Source organism: Musca autumnalis, unplaced genomic scaffold (genome assembly GCF_047663935.1).
Source record: "Musca autumnalis isolate F117 unplaced genomic scaffold, ASM4766393v1 scaffold_1, whole genome shotgun sequence".
Taxonomy (NCBI): Eukaryota; Metazoa; Arthropoda; class Insecta; order Diptera; family Muscidae; genus Musca; species Musca autumnalis.
Window position 1 is genome coordinate 70,592,778 of NW_027411644.1, and position 20,229 is coordinate 70,613,006.

At 41.5% G+C, this 20,229-nt stretch overlaps 2 protein-coding genes across 2 annotated transcripts in view; one reads left to right on the forward strand and one right to left on the reverse strand.

The window, feature by feature from the left end:
- Positions 1–13,276, reverse strand: part of neur (E3 ubiquitin-protein ligase neur) — a 97,201-nt gene extending 83,925 nt beyond the window's left edge. The window contains exon 1 of the mRNA XM_073980546.1: positions 12,681–13,276. Coding sequence (XP_073836647.1) covers positions 12,681–12,705 — 25 coding nt within the window. The 5' untranslated portion in view covers positions 12,706–13,276. The remainder of the gene's footprint in view (positions 1–12,680) is intronic.
- Positions 13,277–13,358: 82 nt separating this feature from the next.
- hyx (cell division cycle 73 hyrax) lies at positions 13,359–16,826 on the forward strand. Its single transcript, XM_073980569.1, has 7 exons — positions 13,359–13,733; positions 13,798–14,576; positions 14,646–14,756; positions 15,610–15,827; positions 15,894–16,056; positions 16,126–16,267; positions 16,334–16,826. The coding sequence occupies exons 1-7, from the start codon at positions 13,603–13,605 to the stop codon at positions 16,368–16,370; spliced, it is 1,581 nt and encodes a 526-aa protein (XP_073836670.1). The 5' UTR covers positions 13,359–13,602; the 3' UTR covers positions 16,371–16,826.
- Positions 16,827–20,229: the final 3,403 nt, after the last annotated feature.

Sequence of the window (20,229 nt, forward strand, 5' to 3'; positions counted from 1 at the left end):
GTCAATGGTGGTCTTGCCAGGTGTAAAGCCGCATTGGTATGGTCCAATTATTTCGTTGATCCCTGACACTATCTTATAGACGATAGGGAGAATACTTATGCCCCTATAGTTGGAGCATAAAGTCTTATCTCCTTTCTTATGGACGGGACATAGGATGCTCAGGTTCCAATCGTCGGGTACGCGTTCTTCCTGCCAGATGGAGCTAACTAGCTGATACACCTTACACCTTATCCGGTTTTAAACAGCTCAGCTGGTAGGCTATCAGCTCCTGCTGCCTTATTATTCTTCAGCCGGTTTATTGCTGTCTTTACCTCATCTTGACCGGGTGGTATACATTCAATACCATCTTCTGGGATTGGATCTATGGTATCTTCGACGACTTCGCTACCATTGGATACCAACAGTTTGGAAACATTCTCTTTCCATATCCTTAGCACATTTTCTGTATCAGTTACCAGATTACCTTGCTGGTCTCTACAGGAGGATGTGCCAGTTCCAAAGCCATCAGTTTGATGTTTCACTCTTTGGTAGAATTTTCGGACTTCATTTTGTCTCCTGTAGATCGCGATTTGTTCATACTCCCGCTTTTCCATCTCTCTCTTTTTCCTGCGGAAAAGACGTTTTTCCTCTCTCCTTTTCTCCCGATACCTCTTCTCTCGTGCGCTACGCGTTGCTACTGATTGTAAAGTAGCCCTATATGCCGCATTTTTCTCTTCGGTAGCAGCACGACACTCCTGGTTATACCATGGATTCTTTGGTGCAGGTCTCTGGTATCGAAGTACTGATTTTGCGGCTGTTTGCATGGAGTGGGCAATGTTTTGCCATTTTCCTGATATGTTATCGAGACGAGAAGTGCTTTGATTAAGCAGTTGGTCCAGTTGAGTGGAATATTCGGTGGCTATCTGTTGTGATTGCAGCTTACCGATGTCCAACTTCCGTGTTGTGTCTGTTCGCACTTTGTTTGCTACGTTTAATCTAGTACGTACCTTTGCTGCAACAAGGTAGTGGTCCGAGTCTATGTTTGCACCTCGGAACGATCGTACATCCAACACGCTTGATGCATGTCTTCCATCTATCACAACGTGATCAATTTGATTTCTTGTTCAGGTGCCCTTATGACTATCGAGATGCTTAAATCTGGTACTGCTAACTACCATGTTTCTTGCAGCTGCAAAGTCTATCAGCCTCATATTTCCCGACTGTTGGGCCAAAGATATTCTCCTTTCCTATTCTGGCATTAAAATCGCCTAGTATAATTTTAATGTCGTGGACAGGGCAACGGTCATAAGTTTCTTCTAAGCGCTCGTAAAATATATCTTTGGTGTATTCGTCCTTGTCTTCAGGGGGAGCATGACCGCAAATAAATGAAGAATTTTGCTTTTAATCGAATTGCAGCGAGTCTTTCATTTACTGGGGTGAAGCTGGAGACCAGATGTTTTAACCTCCGACCAACTACAAATCCGCAACCAAACTCATGCTTTGTGTCATGGCAGCTATAATACAGTGCGTCAACTTTAGGTGTTGTTGTGACGCCTTTCCCATTCCATCGTATTTCCTGTATGGCAGTAATGTCGGCCTTGTACTTTTCAAGTACATCTGCCAATGCGTAAACTGCACCTTCTCCTAAAGAGTGCGAACATTCCAGGTGCAGATTCGCAGATCATGGTCCTTAAAACGTTTGCGGGGGTCTTCAACTTTTGAGGGGTTTGTTTTTCTTTTCTTTCGTTTTTTCATAGTAGGCAGTTTTTTCTAGGGGAGGGTTACTAACCCGACGCCCAAACCCAAGTTTTTAACGTTCTAATGGGTGAACGCGCGGTACTTGTTAGCTCACTACCTTTAACGGGTGTTAAAGGCAGTTCCCCAGGTGACACCACGGGAAGGTCCGTGTCCACTTGAGATGAAAGAGGGACCAAGATAAATCCTGGGCTTTGCCATGTTAAAGCCGATCAGGACCGTTCCTTGGTATCTTCCATCCCCTACGTCTCCATGGTAATGCTGAAACAGCTGTATGAGGCGGTATTCGAATATCTCACCAAAGTTCTGAAGCATCCACGTCGTTCCCGAAGTCTGCCAAATGGACAGGATGTTCCGCTACTGAAGCAAGGCAAGGATGCCAGAAGTGAATGGTACAGACCGATTTCACTTTTCTTGCCCGTAGCAAAGACCCAGGACTCAACCAGAGCAAGTCGTGTGAAAGAAGAGTTTTGGTGACACTCGACTTATCAAAAGCCTGTGTCAAGCAATTAATGCTGTTTGAGGACATTGAGCACCTTCGGTCAAGATTAAAACGTTGGATAATCCATTATATGTGTGAAAGCCAATGCAGGAACAAGAAGTCCCCAAGTTCCCCAAGGTGGGCTGATATCCCCGGAACTGTTTAACATCTATCTGGAATACAGGATAGTTCCACCCCCTCCAGACGACATTGAGATCGTAACGTATGCGGATGATTGTATGATATTGGCTTCAGGTACCTTCCCTGATGTCATTTGTGAATGACTGAACTCCTTTTTGACTGATTTTACCTTTGCAAATATGCGCCACTAAGTCCCGAAATCTTGAATATGGGCAGGATAATCCCGTTTATCTAGCTTTTCACGGATTCTGTATACTGCAAAATTTTGACAGGAAACTGCGTCAAATTTCAAAAACAATTAAACTGGCAGCCCCATGGTAGGATATAAAGTCACATAAGAACAATAAATTACATTGATATCCTTTGAACATTAGCAACAGATTATTTATTAATTGTTATCCTTTTCCATTTCTTTCCTTAGAAGACATAAAAAATGTAGCGAGACAAAGACACTTGTTCTAATCTTACTCCCCAAACCTATTCAATTCCATAGCAAGTACCTGTTACAATTTGTTGTCCTTTATCATAAAAAGGTAATGGAATTCCATAACACGCCGTGAATATCAAAAAGGCGGTTTGGTAAAAAATGCTAACCCCAACAACATCAATCTGTATGTTTAACAGAGCCTCAGAGAGTACGAGGTAGTAAAAGAAACCCTCACAGCGGCCACGAAGAAATCATGTATCGGCAATAAAACTTTTTAATTTATGGCAATGATTTAACACCAAAAAATCGAAAAGAAGAAATAACAAAACAGCAGGACCTTGACTATTGCACACACCTTTGGACAAAAACAAAAAATTACCCACCTAGCCAATGAGGGTTGGTGTTTTTCTTCAACATTTTTTGGCACAAAATGCAGGGAAAAATCAAGTAACACACATTGCACTGATGCTGTTGCGGCTGCAACACCTTCCTGCACAAAACTATCGTAGAAACCCCCACCAATAAGTATTTGTGTAGATTTTCCCTACACAAAAGATTTTACACATTTTACTAGAGGATACAGGTAAAATAGATTTTCTTGGTTAGATATATCAAAATCTAACCTTGATACAGGTAAAATAGGCAGCGAAAACCAAATGTCCTTAACAATGACCAGACAACAATCCCATTCAGACAGACAAAGTAGACATGTGTATTGAGGCCCACAAAAACAACATATGATGATCTGAATGCGATCACCAGGATACGATATGAAATAATGAGAAATGAAGGGAGAGAGAGCAAGCGAGGGATGAAGAAATATATCCTTAGGCCGGCGTAACATATGCATTTAGCAGTCGTCAATGTATAGGTATGTGTAGTGTAGCAAGCACATGTTCGGAATGGAAAATCATATAGGCTTTCTCTGGAAACTACGCGCAAACAATTAAAGATTTTATTTCAGGATTCTTTTTTTTTTCGATTTCTTATCGAAGCAACGCAAATATGTCTTACACCAGAGTTTTTATTTGTTGTGAGGGGGAAAATTATTGCGCCGTTAGGTTATGTTGCACCATAGTTTTGGATTTTCTATTTTTACTGTTGTTGTTTCCCATTGCTGTCCAAGAAAAGAAAGCCATGTGCTTCGAGCATTCCTTTTTTCCACGGCATAATTGTTCCACTTGAGTATGAGGTTTGTTTAATTTGGAATCAGTTCTGGTTGTTCAAGTTGTTTTGGATCCTCTTTATTTCATCTTCAATGTATGTCCTTATAGCTATTTAAATAACGCTATATTGTATAATGTTCATAAAGACCAATGAGAAAGGAAATCATCAACATCATTTCCTTCAACGTCCAAAAAAAATTAATGGAATGGTCGGGAAGCGTTGAAACATGCAGTGCAGGCAACAAAGGGTGACGTAGGGGATGGAAGATACCAAGCAATGGTCCTAACCGGTTTTAACATGGCAAAGTCCAGGATTTATCTTGGTTCCTCTTTCATCCCAAGTGGACACTGACCTCCCCGTGGTGTTACCTGGGGAACTGCCTTTAACACTCGTTAAAGGTAGTGAGCTAACATGTGCCGCGCGTTCACCCAAAAGAACGTTAAAAACTTGGGTTTGGGCGTCGGGTTAGTAACCCTGCATTAGAAAAAACAGCCTACTATGAAAAAACGAAAGAAAAGAAAAACAAACCCCTCTAAAGTTGACGAACCCCGCAAACGTTTTAAGGACCATGATCTGCGAATCTGCACCTGGAATGTTTACTCTCTTTATAGAGAAGGTGCAGTCTTCGCATTGGCAGACGTACTTGAAAAGTACAAGACCGATATTACTGCCATACAGGAAATACGACGTAGGGGATGAATGATACCAAGCAACGGTCTTGACCGGCTTTAACATTGCAAAGCCCAGGATTTATCTTATTCCCTCTTTCATCTCAAGTGGACACTGACCTCCACGTGGTGTCACCTGGGGAACTGCCTTTAACACCCGTTAAAGGTAGTGAGCTAACATATGCCGCGCGTTCACCCATAAGAACGTTAAAAACTTGGGTTTGGGCATCGGGTTAGTAACCCTCCCCTAGAAAAAAACATCCTACTATGAAAAAACAAAAGAAAAGAAAAACAAACCCCTCTAAAGTTGACGAACCCCGCAAACGTTTTAAGGACCATGATCTGCGAATCTGCACCTGGAATGTTTGCACTCTTTATAGAGAAGGTGCAGTCTTCGCATTGGCAGACGTACTTGAAAAGTACAAGACCGATATTACTGCCATACAGGAAATACGATGGATTGGGAAAGGCGTCACAACAACACCTAAAGGTGACGCACTGTATTATAGCTGCCATGACGTAAAGCATGAGTTTGGTTGTGGATTCGTAGTTAGTCGGAGACTAAAACATCTGGTATCCAGCTTCACCCCAGTGAATGAAAGACTCGCTGCTATTCGATTAAAAGCAAAATTCTTCAACATCAGCTTTATTTGCGCTCATGCAAGGACGACAAGGACGAACAGACCAAAGATATATTTTACGAGCGCTTAGAAGAAACATATGACCGTTGCCCTGCCCATGACTTTAAAATCATTCTAGGCGATTTTAATGCAAAAATTGGAAAGGAGAATATCTTTGGCCCAACAGTCGGGAAATACAGTCTTCACAGTAAAACATCTGACAATGGTATGAGGCTGATAGACTTTGCAGCTGCAAAAAACATGGTAGTTAGCAGTACCAGATTTAATCATCTCGATATTCATAAGGGCACCTGTCTGTCTCCAGATCAAAGAACAAGTAATCAAATTGATCATGTTGTAATAGATGGAAGACATTCATCCAGCGTGTTGGATGTACGATCGTACCGAGGCGCAAACATTGATTCGGATCACTACCTTGTTGCAGCAAAGGTACGTACCCGTCTAAACGTTGCAAATAAAGCACGAACAGACTCAACGCGGAAGTTGGACATCGATAGGCTGCAAACACAACAGATAGCCACAGCATATTCCACTCAACTAGCCCAATTGCTTAAACAAAGCACTCCTCATCCCGATAACATATCAGCGCAATGGCAAAGCATTGCTCACTCCACGCAAACAGCCGCAAAATCTATACTTGGATACCAGAGGCCTCCACCAAGGAATCCATGGTGTGATCAGGAGTGTCGTGCTGCCACCGAAGAGAAAAATGCGGCATATAGGGCTTCTTTACAATCCGTAGCAACGCGTAGCGCACGAGAGAGATACAGGGAGAAAAGGAAAGAGGAGAAACGTATTTTTCCTGCGGAAAAAATGGAAAAGCGGGAGTGTGAAAAAATCGAGATGTACAGGAGCCAGACTGAAGTCCGAAAATTCTACCAAAGAGTCAAGCATCAAACTGATGGCTTTGGTACAGGCACATCCTCCTGTAGAGACCAGAAAGGTAATTTGGTAACCGATACAGATAGTGTACTCAGAATATGGAAAGAACATTTTTCAAAACTGTTGGTATCCAATAGCAGCGAAGACGACGAAGATGCCGCAGTCCCAATTCCAGAAGATGGTATTGAATGTATACCACCCGGCCAAGATGAGGTAAAGACAGCAATAAAACGGCTGAAGAATCATAAGGCAGCAGGAGCTGATGGCTTACCAGCCGAGCTGTTCAAAACCGGAGGCGACACGCTGATAAGGTGTATTCATCAGCTAGTTAGCACCATCTGGCAGGAAGAACGAGTACCCGACGATTGGAACCTGAGTATCCTGTGCCCCGTCCACAAGAAGGGAGATAAGACTGTATGCTCTAACTATAGGGGCATAAGTCTACTCCCTACTGCCTACAAGGGATATTGTGCGAACGACTAAAGCCTATGGTCAACGAGATAATTGGACCATACCAATGCAGCTTTAGACCTGGCAAGTCCAGATATTTACCCTGCGACAAATCCTGGAGAAGACCCAAGAGATGCAGATCGACACCTACAACCTTTTGTCGATTATAAAGAAGCCTTCGACAGCCCGCTGCGTTCAAAGGTATTCCAAGCCATGTCTGAATTTGCTATCCCCGCAAAGCTCATCCGGCTTTGTAAAATGACTTTAACAGACACGAGGTCCTCAGTTAAAATAGGAAAGAACCTCTCCGAAGAGTTTGGTACCAAAAGAGGTTTCAGACAAGGAGACAGCCTTTCGTGTGACCTCTTCAACATCCTGCTAGAAAAGGTTATACGAGAGGCAAACGTCAAAAGAAGTGGCACAATCTACACCAATAGTCACATGTTACTTGTTTATGCTGATGATATAGACATCATGGACCGATCAGTAAAAGAAGTAACTGATACCTTTATAAAGGTCGAATGAGAATCTGCTAAAGTGGGCCTGGCGGTAAACGGTGAGAATACCAAGTTGATGGTGTGGACGCGCAATGCGTCCATTGAGCTCGGACCGACTGTGGAAGTTGGTTCCTATAATATTGAGGTAGTAAAAGACTTCGTCTACCTCGGCACCTCCAACAAACGACATCAGTTGTGAAATAAAAAGAAGAATTATATTGGCCAACAGATGCTACTTTGGTTTAAGTAAGCAGTTTAAAAACAAAGCCACATCTCGTCAAACAAAAATAACGCTCTACAAAACACTGATACTACCCGTGCTGATGTATGGCTGCGAAGCCTGGGTACTTGCGCAAGCAGACATGGCAGAGCTTGGTGTGTTTGAGAGAAAAACTCTTCGAAACCACGCATGAACCACGAGCTGTATCTGCTGTACAACGACATAAATATTGTTAAACGTATCGAGATGCAGCGATTGCGTTGGCTAGGCCATATCATAAGAATGAGCGATGATGACCCCGCTAAAAAGGTGTATAAACACGGACCGCTTGGCGGTGCACGCAGAATTGTCAGGCCAAGGAATAGATGGATGATGAGATAAAAGGCGCGGTATTCCAGAAAGCGAAGCAACAAATAGAGAGAATTGGAGATCTTTTCTTAGTTCGGCCTATAGAACAAATGTTCTGTAATGGACCAGCTAAGTAAGTGCAGACAACAAAATGCTTTAAACCTAACCTAAAAACTCTCAACTCCATGGCGGTCTGTTTTAGGCACCGGATAGACTCAGAGGAATCTTCGACCAAGGCCGTTTCCTCAACAATTATGTGTTTCTGTTCGTATATTTTTCATCATGGAAGAATATATTCCGTCGTCTCGCAGAAGACCAATGCCCAACATTTTTGGCTGTGGCAACTTTCCTCAGTGTAATGTTGCTTACATTTCCATACTCTAAAGCAGGGTCGCCCATCTGTATATTGCGGGCGCCCATTGAGTTGTTTTGCATTTGCTTTTCTCTCTCATTCACAGTACACGTGTGCAAAAGCGAGAGATAGAACGTTTTCACACGATAAGGTTTGCCTGCTCAAAAATGCGTTGTCCGTTTTGGTTCTCATTCGTAAATTGTGTCAGTGTTGAAACAAAATGTGGAAGTAAGTGAACGAAAACGTACATAAAGTACCATACATACAACACTAGCATGTAAGATATTATCTACCTGTTTCATCATATTTTTTACAAATAAAGGTGTTCTTCAAAACATGACTTCTATGTACCTGTTAATAACAAAGGTATTTCCCTATTTCATAAAAATCTGTCTTGAAAAATGTACGCTGGTAACGCAGGTATCATCTTACCTTCAGGTGGTAAGAATTATTACATTATTTTTTACATGGCATGCGCGCTGAGGCAACAATTTTAACAACGCATACATTTTACCCAATTTTATGGGATTCACAAGAATTACTTTTTTAATTTTCAAATACAATACACACATAATCCTTTTTGGTACATTTATGTAAAACCGTACTTCTTTTTGTTCAAAAAGTACGCTTGTATACAATGACTTCAAAAACGCAACACTAGATGTGAAAATTACGAATGAGAGTCAAAACGGAAACCACGTTTTTGAGCAGTCAAACCTTATCGTCTGAAAACGTTCATATACATCATTTGGTTGTTGTTTTTTCACCTATACAATAAACATTTGCTTTAGTTTAATGGAAATCTCTTGGGCGACGCTGCTCTAAAGCCAGGTCAGGCAATGTGCGCTTGCTGAGAGCAAGTGAGCGAAAACTTCAATGTAAAATGCATTGAAATGTATGCTCACTTGCTCTCAGCAAGCGCACATTGCCTGACCTGGCTCTAAAGCATTGATGCTCAAAATAAAAAAGAGAGTAAAGTAGTGAGAGAATCACAAGAAAATTTGTATCAGCATTCAGTGGTTGCTAGACCTGTGACCAGTAAACATGTGGCGGGTGTGAGCGGTTTTGTTCAGTGTCCCCACTAAAATTATGCGTATATCCATGCACATGTTTACTTGTCGGCTGCTCAGCGACGACTGATTGTTATTCTCACATACGTTAACGTATATGGATGATGTTGGCTGCTCTAAAGCAAGTGTGCTCAGAATAGTTCGTGTATTAGTAGTGGTAAGACACTCTCCCCATTACTAAGCAATGGCAGATGAGAAATAAAGAGAGAATACGTGTCCGTAAGGAAGTGATCACCAATGCTCTAAAGCAGAGTGAGGCAGAGAAAATTTTTGGGTCTCTCTTGTGCTCTCAATGAGCGAAAATTTGTTGTTGTTCACAACGTGTTAGCATCTACACAGGCTGTGAGCGATAACAAATTTACGCTCACTTAGAGCAAATGGGCTCTCTTGTGAGTTACAATGCCTCCCCTTGCTCTGAAGCAGAGTGAGGCAGAGAAAACTTTTGGGTCTCTCTTGTGCTCTCAATGAGCGACAATTTGTTGTTGTTCACAACGTGTTAGCATCTACACAGGCTGTGAGCGATAACAAATTTACGCTCACTTAGAGCAAATGGGCTCTCTTGTGAGTCACAATGCCTCCCCTTGCTCTAAAGCAGAGTGAGGCAGAGAAAACTTTTGGGTCTCTCTTGTGCTCTCAATGAGCGACAATTTGTTGTTGTTCACAACGTGTTAGCATCTACACAGGCTGTGAGCGATAACAAATTTACGCTCACTTAGAGCAAATGGGCTCTCTTGTGAGTCACAATGCCTCCCCTTGCTCTAAAGCAGTCATGCACACGAAAAGTTGACTACAACTCTCTTTCCTATACAAAACCCCAGAAAAGCATTCTCTTCTTGTGCACCATTGTCTAAAGCCACACGTTGAAACTTGCACAGCTTTTAGGAGAGAGCGAAGGTGTAGGAGCTCCTTCCCCCGCTCTCTCTCCCAAAAGCTGTGAAAGTTTCGTATGAAAGTTTCAACGTGTGGCTTTAGAGTTTGTATTTCAGCCATGAAAAACGTCTCTACAAGTGGTGCCGTAAGACACACCGTATGGACTCGGCGATAAAAAGTAGGTCCCATATCATTGAGCCAATATAAATCGGCATCCACACATTGATATGAGAGAAGTCTCCCTTGTCCCTTCGGTGATGTTGTGGAAATATATGTATATACATACATATATATTTCCGGCTCCGAGCTATTTTGGTCCGTGGTGGGATAGAGAAGAACACGAGGCCAATGGATCTTATCCAGACCCACATCCACCACATGTCAAAATCGGTGAGAATGTGGGGAATATGTGCACTTCCGAGGCTGCTCTGATCTTAGTCGACTTCATGACTACTCTGCTAGGGTTATGTTGTTTCGCCAGATCATCTCCCAGTGTGTCTCCAACTTCGTCGTCGGAATACTAGACATACCAACAACACCAAACACAGAATCTAACACCACATGTTGTTGTTTAGCACCGAGAAAATACATCGTTCCTGCGATTCAATTTCAATGGTCAGAACAACAAAATCAGCGAAATCAACTTGTCGGAGTCAATTAGTCGGAGTAACAACATGGTTACCGCCATTCAGGAAACAAAGCTCACGGTCACTTGTACCTTGCAACGTTGCGATAGTTTTTATCTTACAAGAAGCGGAGGAAGAGAACTTGCTTTCATTATACATCAGTCTGACACCAGTACAGACATATCTCGCTTGAGCTTGACTTTAGTGATTCATACAAGGAATATATAGGAGTAGCAGCAAAATGTGGGACTGTTGAGTTAGAGTTGCTTAAAGTGTACATTTCGCCGATGAATAGTTGTGCTTTAGTTCGCTTTTGGAAACTTCATCGTGACCTTTGGCATTCCATCCTAGGCAAAAACCATAGGGGTATAGCGCTGGCCGATCAAATTAAAGTAAACTTTTTCAAGGAATAGCAGGGCCACAAACGTGGATTTTTAAACTTTTTCAAGGAATAACAGGGCTACAGGGCGAAGAAGAGTTAGCTGCTACGCTTTATAAGAGTCTTCTCAAAAGAGGAGATACCACCATAATTTACGATTAACAATGTTGCGTACTTGATTCGAAACGCGAAATAATCCAAAGCGTTTGGCCCACACTCTCAATAAATGATCCCGAGGTTGAGTATACTCCATTACGTAATGGACAAGTGCCCTCAATCTACCGTTAACCACCCATGTTGTACCAGAAGCCTGGAAAGTTGGTAGGTTAGTCTCGCTACTGAAGCCAGGAGAGGATGTCAGCAGAGGCGAATCGTACAGGCCGATTTGCAAAGTAAATATCCATGATGAGAAGCCGTTTCCCAATCGTCCAACATCAGCAAAATTCGCAGCACCACAACAGCGTTACACGCCATATCCACACATATCAATTGAAAATTGGACCAGAACAGGCCGTGCGACCGAAACTTTATGGTAGATCTTGACCTATCAAAGGCCTTCGATACCATCAAACATGCTCGAAACATGTTCGAGGACATAGAAAAAACATTGCTCCAGCCCTGTTTAAAACGTTGGATAACACTGTGATCCAAAATTTTGGGGGGTGGAAAATTCCTTTTGGATATGAAAGCCCTTGGTGAGTATACACAGAACCCCGAAGGACAGATTCGTCGTGAGTCGAACTTCCGAGTTATGGCGTGATGAAGACCCTGTAAGGCATCTGAAATTAGCATTATATATTTGTTAATTGTTGTTTTAGGTTATTTATGAAATGACATGTCTTCAGTCAAATCGAATGAGGATTATTTTCATAGAGCATTTCGACCTTCTAACTGGCTTCGTCCCTAATTTTAAGGACCGCTGTAAAAGTACCACAAGATGACGTTTTCCAGCTTCGAAATGTTCTGCAAAAATGTCGCTGAGAAAATTTTAGGTACGACTCTCATTGAAAACAAATCGATTTTGTCTCGTTTTCATGGTCCTTTTGTGCATTACCAAGGTAGTGGTATCGTAAAATTTTGAATATGTTATGTCAAAACTTTATGTTGTTGGGGAAAATACAACAAAAGTATTTTTATAAAGGGATTTGACACTTCATATTCGAACAGGTGGTGTGATACCACTGCCTTGGTTATTGTGCCATGGACGATTCGTATTATAATTCGTCCGACCCACCTACTACTACCAAACTTTTGTGTTTCATTCATTTTTGTTTTCAATCAAACAATAATGTATTACAATAACAGAATTTTGTGTAATTCGAACAAATTTGAATTCGAATCATCTTATTTACCAATAAATTCCAGTCCTATTTCATTTTCCTATAAGAATTCTTATTTATCTCCCATTATGACATAAATTCCTCTATATTATCCCTAATACAGCATAACTCCATCTGATCATCTGGCAACGCCGTTTTCTTAAGCATCAAAAATTTTCTCACGTTACAAAAACAAAGTGCAACAACAACAAAAATAATAACAACACATACAACCTCACCCTCCCACCCTCGCTACAACAAAATTACGGAAGGTGATGGTGATTGGCATGCACAATCACAATTATGCCGCATATACTACATCTCGCAGTCAAGGGGAAATGCCACCAATTAGATTTTTCAAGTTTTGACAAAATGTTACACTTCAATGGAGTTTTTATTTGGACTTACCTATTTTACTTCCTGATGCTCCCATGATACTTGTTTCTTAATGGGGTTCGTTCTTTGAGGGTCGGGGGTCAGTCGGCAGGCAGGCTAACAAGGAAAAAACTTACTACCTAGCACCTAGGAAATTTAATTTCACTTTTTAAAACTTATTCAACTAATTTGACACTTTTCACAGACATATCAATAGCTTATTCTACTTTCCATTGGGATTTACACTATTTTGTTATCCTTGTTTTGGATTATTTCATAGAAAATGAATAGCTTATCATATTTTTCTTCGATAAAACAACAAATTCCAATTCACACAACAATTTCATTCACAGCACACGACAAATTCCATTTCAAAACACCATAGATTCTTCTTAATTCCTCCATTTTCGTCAAATTCGCAACTCGGTTACTTTATTCTGTCATTTTCGTCATTTTCCATCCATTCCTCGTGCCATCGATTTTTTCGACGATTCTTCACGATAACAGTGCTATGAAACAAGAATGAGTTGCAAAAATAATAAATTTATAACTCTTATTCTTCTGAATTACGTTGTATTTATTAAAAATATTAATTTTTTCCCTAATTTCGATGGAAAATAAATGAAAAATAACAATAAAAATGAAAATTGCGCCCCATCGATAACACCGATAACATATCTTGTTCAAATACAACTCTGCGAGGCCGTCATCAACACACGTTGACAATTGAATTTGACAAGAGAGCACAATACCAAACGTCAAACAACCACAACCAAGAAAGAAAAAAGTTAAAAGAAAAAATATTTTTTATCGGAGGAAGTTAAATAAAACAACGAAAAAGTGGGAAAAAGTAAAGATATTAAAAAATATTGATCAAAAAGAAACCAAGTAAATGTGTGTAGTAGTGTGGATCCAAAAAAGATAAAATATCCTTGGTTTATTTTGTTGCTAAAAAATGGCGGATCCACTGAGTTTGTTGCGGCAGTACAACATAAACAAACGAGAAATCATTGAACGGGATGGACAGATTATCTTTGGTGAATTCTCCTGGCCAAAAAATGTTAAGACAAATTATCTAAAATATGGGTAAGTAGGAAAAGAAACCCCGCATCTGAACAAATATTTTATGGATTTTGACTTTCCCTTTTAGTTCCGGAAAAAAGGCTGGACCACGAGAATACTATACGCTAGAGTGTTTGTTGTATTTGTTGAAAAATGTTTTGCTACAGCACTCGGTGTATGTGCGTCAGTGTGCCGCCGAGGATATACCTGCCGTCAATCGTCCTGATCGTAAAGAGTTGCTGGCCTATCTCAATGGCGAAACAAACACCTGCCCCAGCATTGATAAAAGTGCTCCCCTTGAAATACCCACTCAGGTGAAACGGCCAGCAGATGGTGACTCGGCCGGTGGTGAGGGTTTGGCCAAAAAGGCCCGTTTCGAAGATACCCAAGTGCAAAAGGTGCGCGAACAGTTGGCAGCTCGATGGGATGTCAACAAAAAAGAGGCCACCGTCAATATGGACAACATCAAATCGTTGTCCGAAACAATGTCGGTGGAAAAAATTGCCGCCATCAAGGCCAAACGTTTGGCTAATAAGAGAACAACCATTAAACGTTCGGACAATGAAGATGCCATGGCCACAGATCTTAGGGCAATTTTGGACTTTGATGTTGACTCGACCAAGGATATTATTAGTCGTGAAAGGCAGTGGCGTACCCGAACAACAATTCTACAGAGTACCGGTAAAATCTTTGCCAAAAACATATTTGCCATACTGCAGGGCATAAAGGCAAGAGAAGAGGGCCGTAATCGCCCGGTACAACAGAATCCCATAAAAATGCCTGAACCAGCAAGAATCAATAAACCACAACCACAGCTGACACAATACAATCGTTACGATCAGGAAAGATTTAATAGACAAAAGGAGGGTAAGAGGAGGATACGATGAATTTCTTTGAAGTTACTTTTACATTAATGTCTTTTTTTGTTTCTTACAGAAACTGAGGGCTTTAAAATCGATACCATGGGTACCTATCACGGTATGTCCTTGAAATCTGTAACAGAAGGATCTCAGGCTCAACGCAAGGCACAGATGACACCACAAATTGGTAAGTTACCAGAAAAGTTACATGTATACATTTATAACGAATAGAGGTCAGGTCTTAGTAAGCAAGTAGTATATCTTTGAACCTTCCAAGGGAAGTTTTTGGTGTCCTCACACATCGAAGGTTATCTCCCCATTAAAAAAAACACCAACTTTTATTTATATCCCATAAATATTTTTCGGAAATGTAGAAATGTTTGAATTTTAGCTAGTAGCCAGAGGGTGCACCGAACCCGACTCTCCTACCGAAGTGGAATTCTTTTTAAAAATTGGAAATTGAAACAAAAATTCATACAGAAAGGGTCATTCTTAGAGAAAGTGTCGCTAGAAGCACCCTTTCTCACAGGAAGGTTTCCTGAAATCACATTTTCTTACAGAAAAGGTCTCTAAAAGAATCCTTTCTTTGAGAAAGGGTCTATAGAAGCACCATTTCTTTTAGAAAGGGCCTACATAAGCACCCTTTAAGAAAGGGTCTACATAAGCACCCTTTAAGAAAGGGTCTACAGAAGCACCCTTTCTTTCAGAAAGGCCCTATAGAGGCACCCCTTCATTCAGAAACGCCCCTTCTTTCGGATAGGGTCTATAGAAGCACCCTTTCTTTCAGATAGGGTCTATAGAAACACCCTTTCTTTCAGATTGGGTCTATATAAGCTCCCTATCATTAAGAAAGGGTCTACAGAAGCACCATTTCATTCAGATAGGGAGAAGCACACTTTCTTCTTTTAGTAAATTGTGTCCATCTTACCGCAATGTGAGGCCATGAAATATAGGTCCGCACATAACCATTCTGTTGAAATTTACCTACTTATTGATTCTCAAAACTAAACTACATTCTAACATTTTTATATTTTTTACAGGCCGTCCCAAGGAACTTTTGCCCACAGCCCAGGCCCGTCAAGTGGCTCCCACTCCACAGAAGCGTGTATCACGTACACCCATTATTATTATACCCTCGGCTAATACTAGTCTCATAACAATGTACAATGTTCGTGATATATTGCAAGATTTGAAATATGTTAGTACCGATGAAAAGAAACGTGCCGGCTGTAGCAGAGATAATGAAGTACTCTTGCAGGTTGGTTTCCTATACAAAAACTATGCCTTGACATTTTGTTTATACCTTTATCATTTATCATTTTAGCGCAAGAAACAAAATATGACCGTACCGTATCGTGTCATTGATAATCCACAAAAGTTAACTGCCCAAGATTGGCAACGTGTTGTGGCGGTATTCGTCATGGGTCCTGCATGGCAGTTTAAAGGTTGGCCCTGGGATGGTAATCCAGTTGAAATTTTCTCCAAAAGTAAGCAGTTTTAGTAGAATTTTTTGTGTGACCAACTTATTATTATAATTCCTCTCTCTCCTCTTGCAGTTTGCGCCTTCCATTTACGTTTTAGTGAACTTAAGTTGGATGCCAATGTGGCAAAATGGTCAGTTACTCTATTGAATCTATCTCAGAACAAACGACATTTAGATCGTGCAGTATTAATGACATTTTGGGAAACATTGGACAAGTAAGTATTTGTAGAAAATGGGTCCGCAAATAGCAGTGATTTAACAACATTATTATTTATTTACAGATATATGGCAAAATATAAAGCTGACTTAAGATATTGAAATCATTGGTCTGCTGTATTGTTTGTTGTTCTTTCATGTTGTTGTTAATTAAATCGAATATGATGTACATTTGAAAGACAAACCGGGAGAAAATAAACAAAACTGAAAGAAGATTTACAAACATCAAAGACGCCAACCGTATTTGCGTAGTCACATTGGTTCGTTCTTCTTGTAATCCACATTTCTACTTCTTTTAGCTTTAGTAGAGTTTCTTAAATTATTATCCAACAAAAACACAATTGAAAAGAAACAAATAATAGTTTAGTACTTGAAATTAAAAAAAAAAAAAATTAAACCAAGTGGAAAACTCTGTATCTCTCTCTCTCCCTCCCATCAGTGGCTGCATCCTATCCTCAAAGTTTAACATTGGTGTTAAGCAAAACAAATTAGTAATCCTTTTTGTATAAACAAACAATGATAAACAAGAAATAAACAAATGTTTTATAAAGAAAGAAATGGTGTAATAATGTATTAAGTATTAATTTGTTTGGGATGGGCCATTAAAAAAGTGAGGTTAAATAGGCTGCAAGAGGAAAATATGGATTTGCTTCTATATACCCTTTCCAAAGGAAAATGTGCTTCAATAGACCCTTTCTACTTGAAAGGATACATCTATAGACCCTTCCCAAAGGAATAGGTGCTTCTATAGACCCTACCCATAGGAATGGGTGCTTCTATAGACCCTTCCCAAACGAAAGCGTGCTTCTATAGACCCTTCCCAAACGAAAGGGTGCTTCTATAGACTCTTTTCAAAGGTATGGGTGCTTCTATAGCCCCTTTTCAAAGGTATGTGTGCTTCTATAGACCCTTCCCAAACCAAAGGGTGCTTCTATAGACCCTTCCCAAACGAAAGGGTGCTTCTATAGACCCTTCCCAAACGAAAGGGTGCTTCTATAGACCCTTCCCAAACGAAATGGTGCTTCTATAGACCCTTCCCAAACGAAGGGGTGCTTCTATAGACCCTTCCCAAACGAAAGGGTGCTTCTATAGACCCTTCCCAAACGAAAGGGTGCTTCTATAGACCCTTCCCAAACGAAAGGGTGCTTCTATAGACCCTTCCCAAACGAAAGGGTGATTCTATAGACCCTTCCCAAACGAAAGGGTGATTCTATAGACCCTTCCCAAACGAAAGGGTGATTCTATAGACCCTTCCCAAACGAAAGGGTGCTTCTATAGACCCTTCCCAAACGAAAGGGTGCTTCTATAGACCCTTCCCAAACGAAAGGGTGCTTCTATAGACCCTTCCCAAATGAAAGGGTGCTTCTATAGACCCTTCCCAAACGAAAGGGTGCTTCTATAGACCCTTCCCAAACGAAAGGGTGCTTCTATAGACCCTTCCCAAACGAAAGGGTGCTTCTATAGACCCTTCCCAAACGAAAGGGTGCTTCTATAGACCCTTCCCAAATGAAAGGGTGCTTCTATAGTCCCTTCCCAAACGAAAGGGTGCTTCTATAGACCCTTCCCAAACGAAAGGGTGCTTCTATAGACCCTTCCCAAACGAAAGGGTGCTTCTATAGACCCATCCCAAAGGAAGGAGTGCTTCTATAGACCCTTTCCAAAGGAAATGGTGCTTCTGTAGGGCCCTTCCAAAGGAAATTGTGATTCTATAGACCTTTCCCAAACGAAAGGGTGCTTCTATAGACCATTCCCAAACGACAGAGTGCTTCTATAGACCCTTCCCAAAGGTATGGGTGCTTCTATAGACTCTTTTCAAAGGTATGTGTGCTTCTATAGACACTTCCCAAACCAAAAGGGTGCTTCTATAGACCCTACCCACAGGAAAGAGTGCTTCTATAGACCCTTTCCAAACGAAAGGGTGCTTCTATAGACCCTTCCCAAACGAAAGGGTGCTTCTATAGACCCTTCCCAAAGGAAGGAGTGCTTCTATAGACCCTTTCCAAAGGAAATGGTGCTTCTGTAGGGCCCTTCCAAAGGAAATTGTGATTCTATAGACCTTTCCCAAACGAAAGGGTGCTTCTATAGACCCTTCCCAAAGGAAAGAGTGCTTCTATAGACCCTTTCCAAAGGAAATGGTGCTTCTGTAGGGCCCTTCCAAAGGAAATTGTGATTCTATAGACCCTTCCCAAACGAAAGGGTTCTTCTATAGACCCTTCCCAAAAGAAAGGGTGCTTCTATAGACCCTTCCCAAACGAAAGTGTGCTTCTATAGACCCTTCCCAAACGAAAGGGGGCTTCTATAGACCCTTCCCAAACGAAAGGGTGCTTCTATAGACCCTTCCCAAACGAAAGGGTGCTTCTTTAGACCTTTCCCAAACGAAAGGGTGCTTCTATAGACCCTTCCCAAAGGAAAGAGTGCTTCTATAGACCCTACCCATAGGAAAGGGCGCTTCTATAGACCTTTCCCAAACGAAAGGGTGCTTCTATAGACCATACCCAAACGAAAGGGTGCTTCTATAGACCCTTCCCAAACGAAAGGGTGCTTCTATAGGCCCTTTTCAAAGGTATGGGTGCTTCTTTAGACCCTACCCACAGGAAAGGGTGCTTCTATAGACCCTTCCCAAACGAAAGGGTTCTTCTATAGACCCTTCCCAAAAGAAAGGGTGCTTCTATAGACCCTTCCCAAACGAAAGTGTGCTTCTATAGACCCTTCCCAAACGAAAGGGTGATTCTATAGACCCTTCCCAAACGAAAGGGTGCTTCTATAGACCCTTCCCAAACGAAAGGGTGCTTCTATAGACCCTTCCCAAACGAAAGGGTGATTCTATAGACCCTTCCCAAACGAAAGGGTGATTCTATAGACCCTTCCCAAACGAAAGGGTGATTCTATAGACCCTTCCCAAACGAAAGGGTGCTTCTATAGACCCTTCCCAAACGAAAGGGTGCTTCTATAGACCCTTCCCAAATGAAAGGGTGCTTCTATAGACCCTTCCCAAACGAAAGGGTGCTTCTATAGACCCTTCCCAAACGAAAGGGTGCTTTTATAGACCCTTCCCAAACGAAAGGGTGCTTCTATAGACCCTTCCCAAACGAAAGGGTGCTTCTATAGACCCTTCCCAAATGAAAGGGTGCTTCTATAGACCCTTCCCAAACGAAAGGGTGCTTCTATAGACCCTTCCCAAACGAAAGGGTGCTTCTATAGACCCTTCCCAAACGAAAGGGTGCTTCTATAGACCCATCCCAAAGGAAGGAGTGCTTCTATAGACCCTTTCCAAAGGAAATGGTGCTTCTGTAGGGCCCTTCCAAAGGAAATTGTGATTCTATAGACCTTTCCCAAACGAAAGGGTGCTTCTATAGACCATTCCCAAACGACAGAGTGCTTCTATAGACCCTTCCCAAAGGTATGGGTGCTTCTATAGACTCTTTTCAAAGGTATGGGTGCTTCTATAGCCCCTTTTCAAAGGTATGTGTGCTTCTATAGACCCTTCCCAAACCAAAGGGTGCTTCTATAGACCCTTCCCAAACGAAAGGGTGCTTCTATAGACCCTTCCCAAACGAAAGGGTGCTTCTATAGACCCTTCCCAAACGAAATGGTGCTTCTATAGACCCTTCCCAAACGAAGGGGTGCTTGTATAGACCCTTCCCAAACGAAAGGGTGCTTCTATAGACCCTTCCCAAACGAAAGGGTGCTTCTATAGACCCTTCCCAAACGAAAGGGTGCTTCTATAGACCCTTCCCAAACGAAAGGGTGATTCTATAGACCCTTCCCAAACGAAAGGGTGATTCTATAGACCCTTCCCAAACGAAAGGGTGATTCTATAGACCCTTCCCAAACGAAAGGGTGCTTCTATAGACCCTTCCCAAACGAAAGGGTGCTTCTATAGACCCTTCCCAAATGAAAGGGTGCTTCTATAGACCCTTCCCAAACGAAAGGGTGCTTCTATAGACCCTTCCCAAACGAA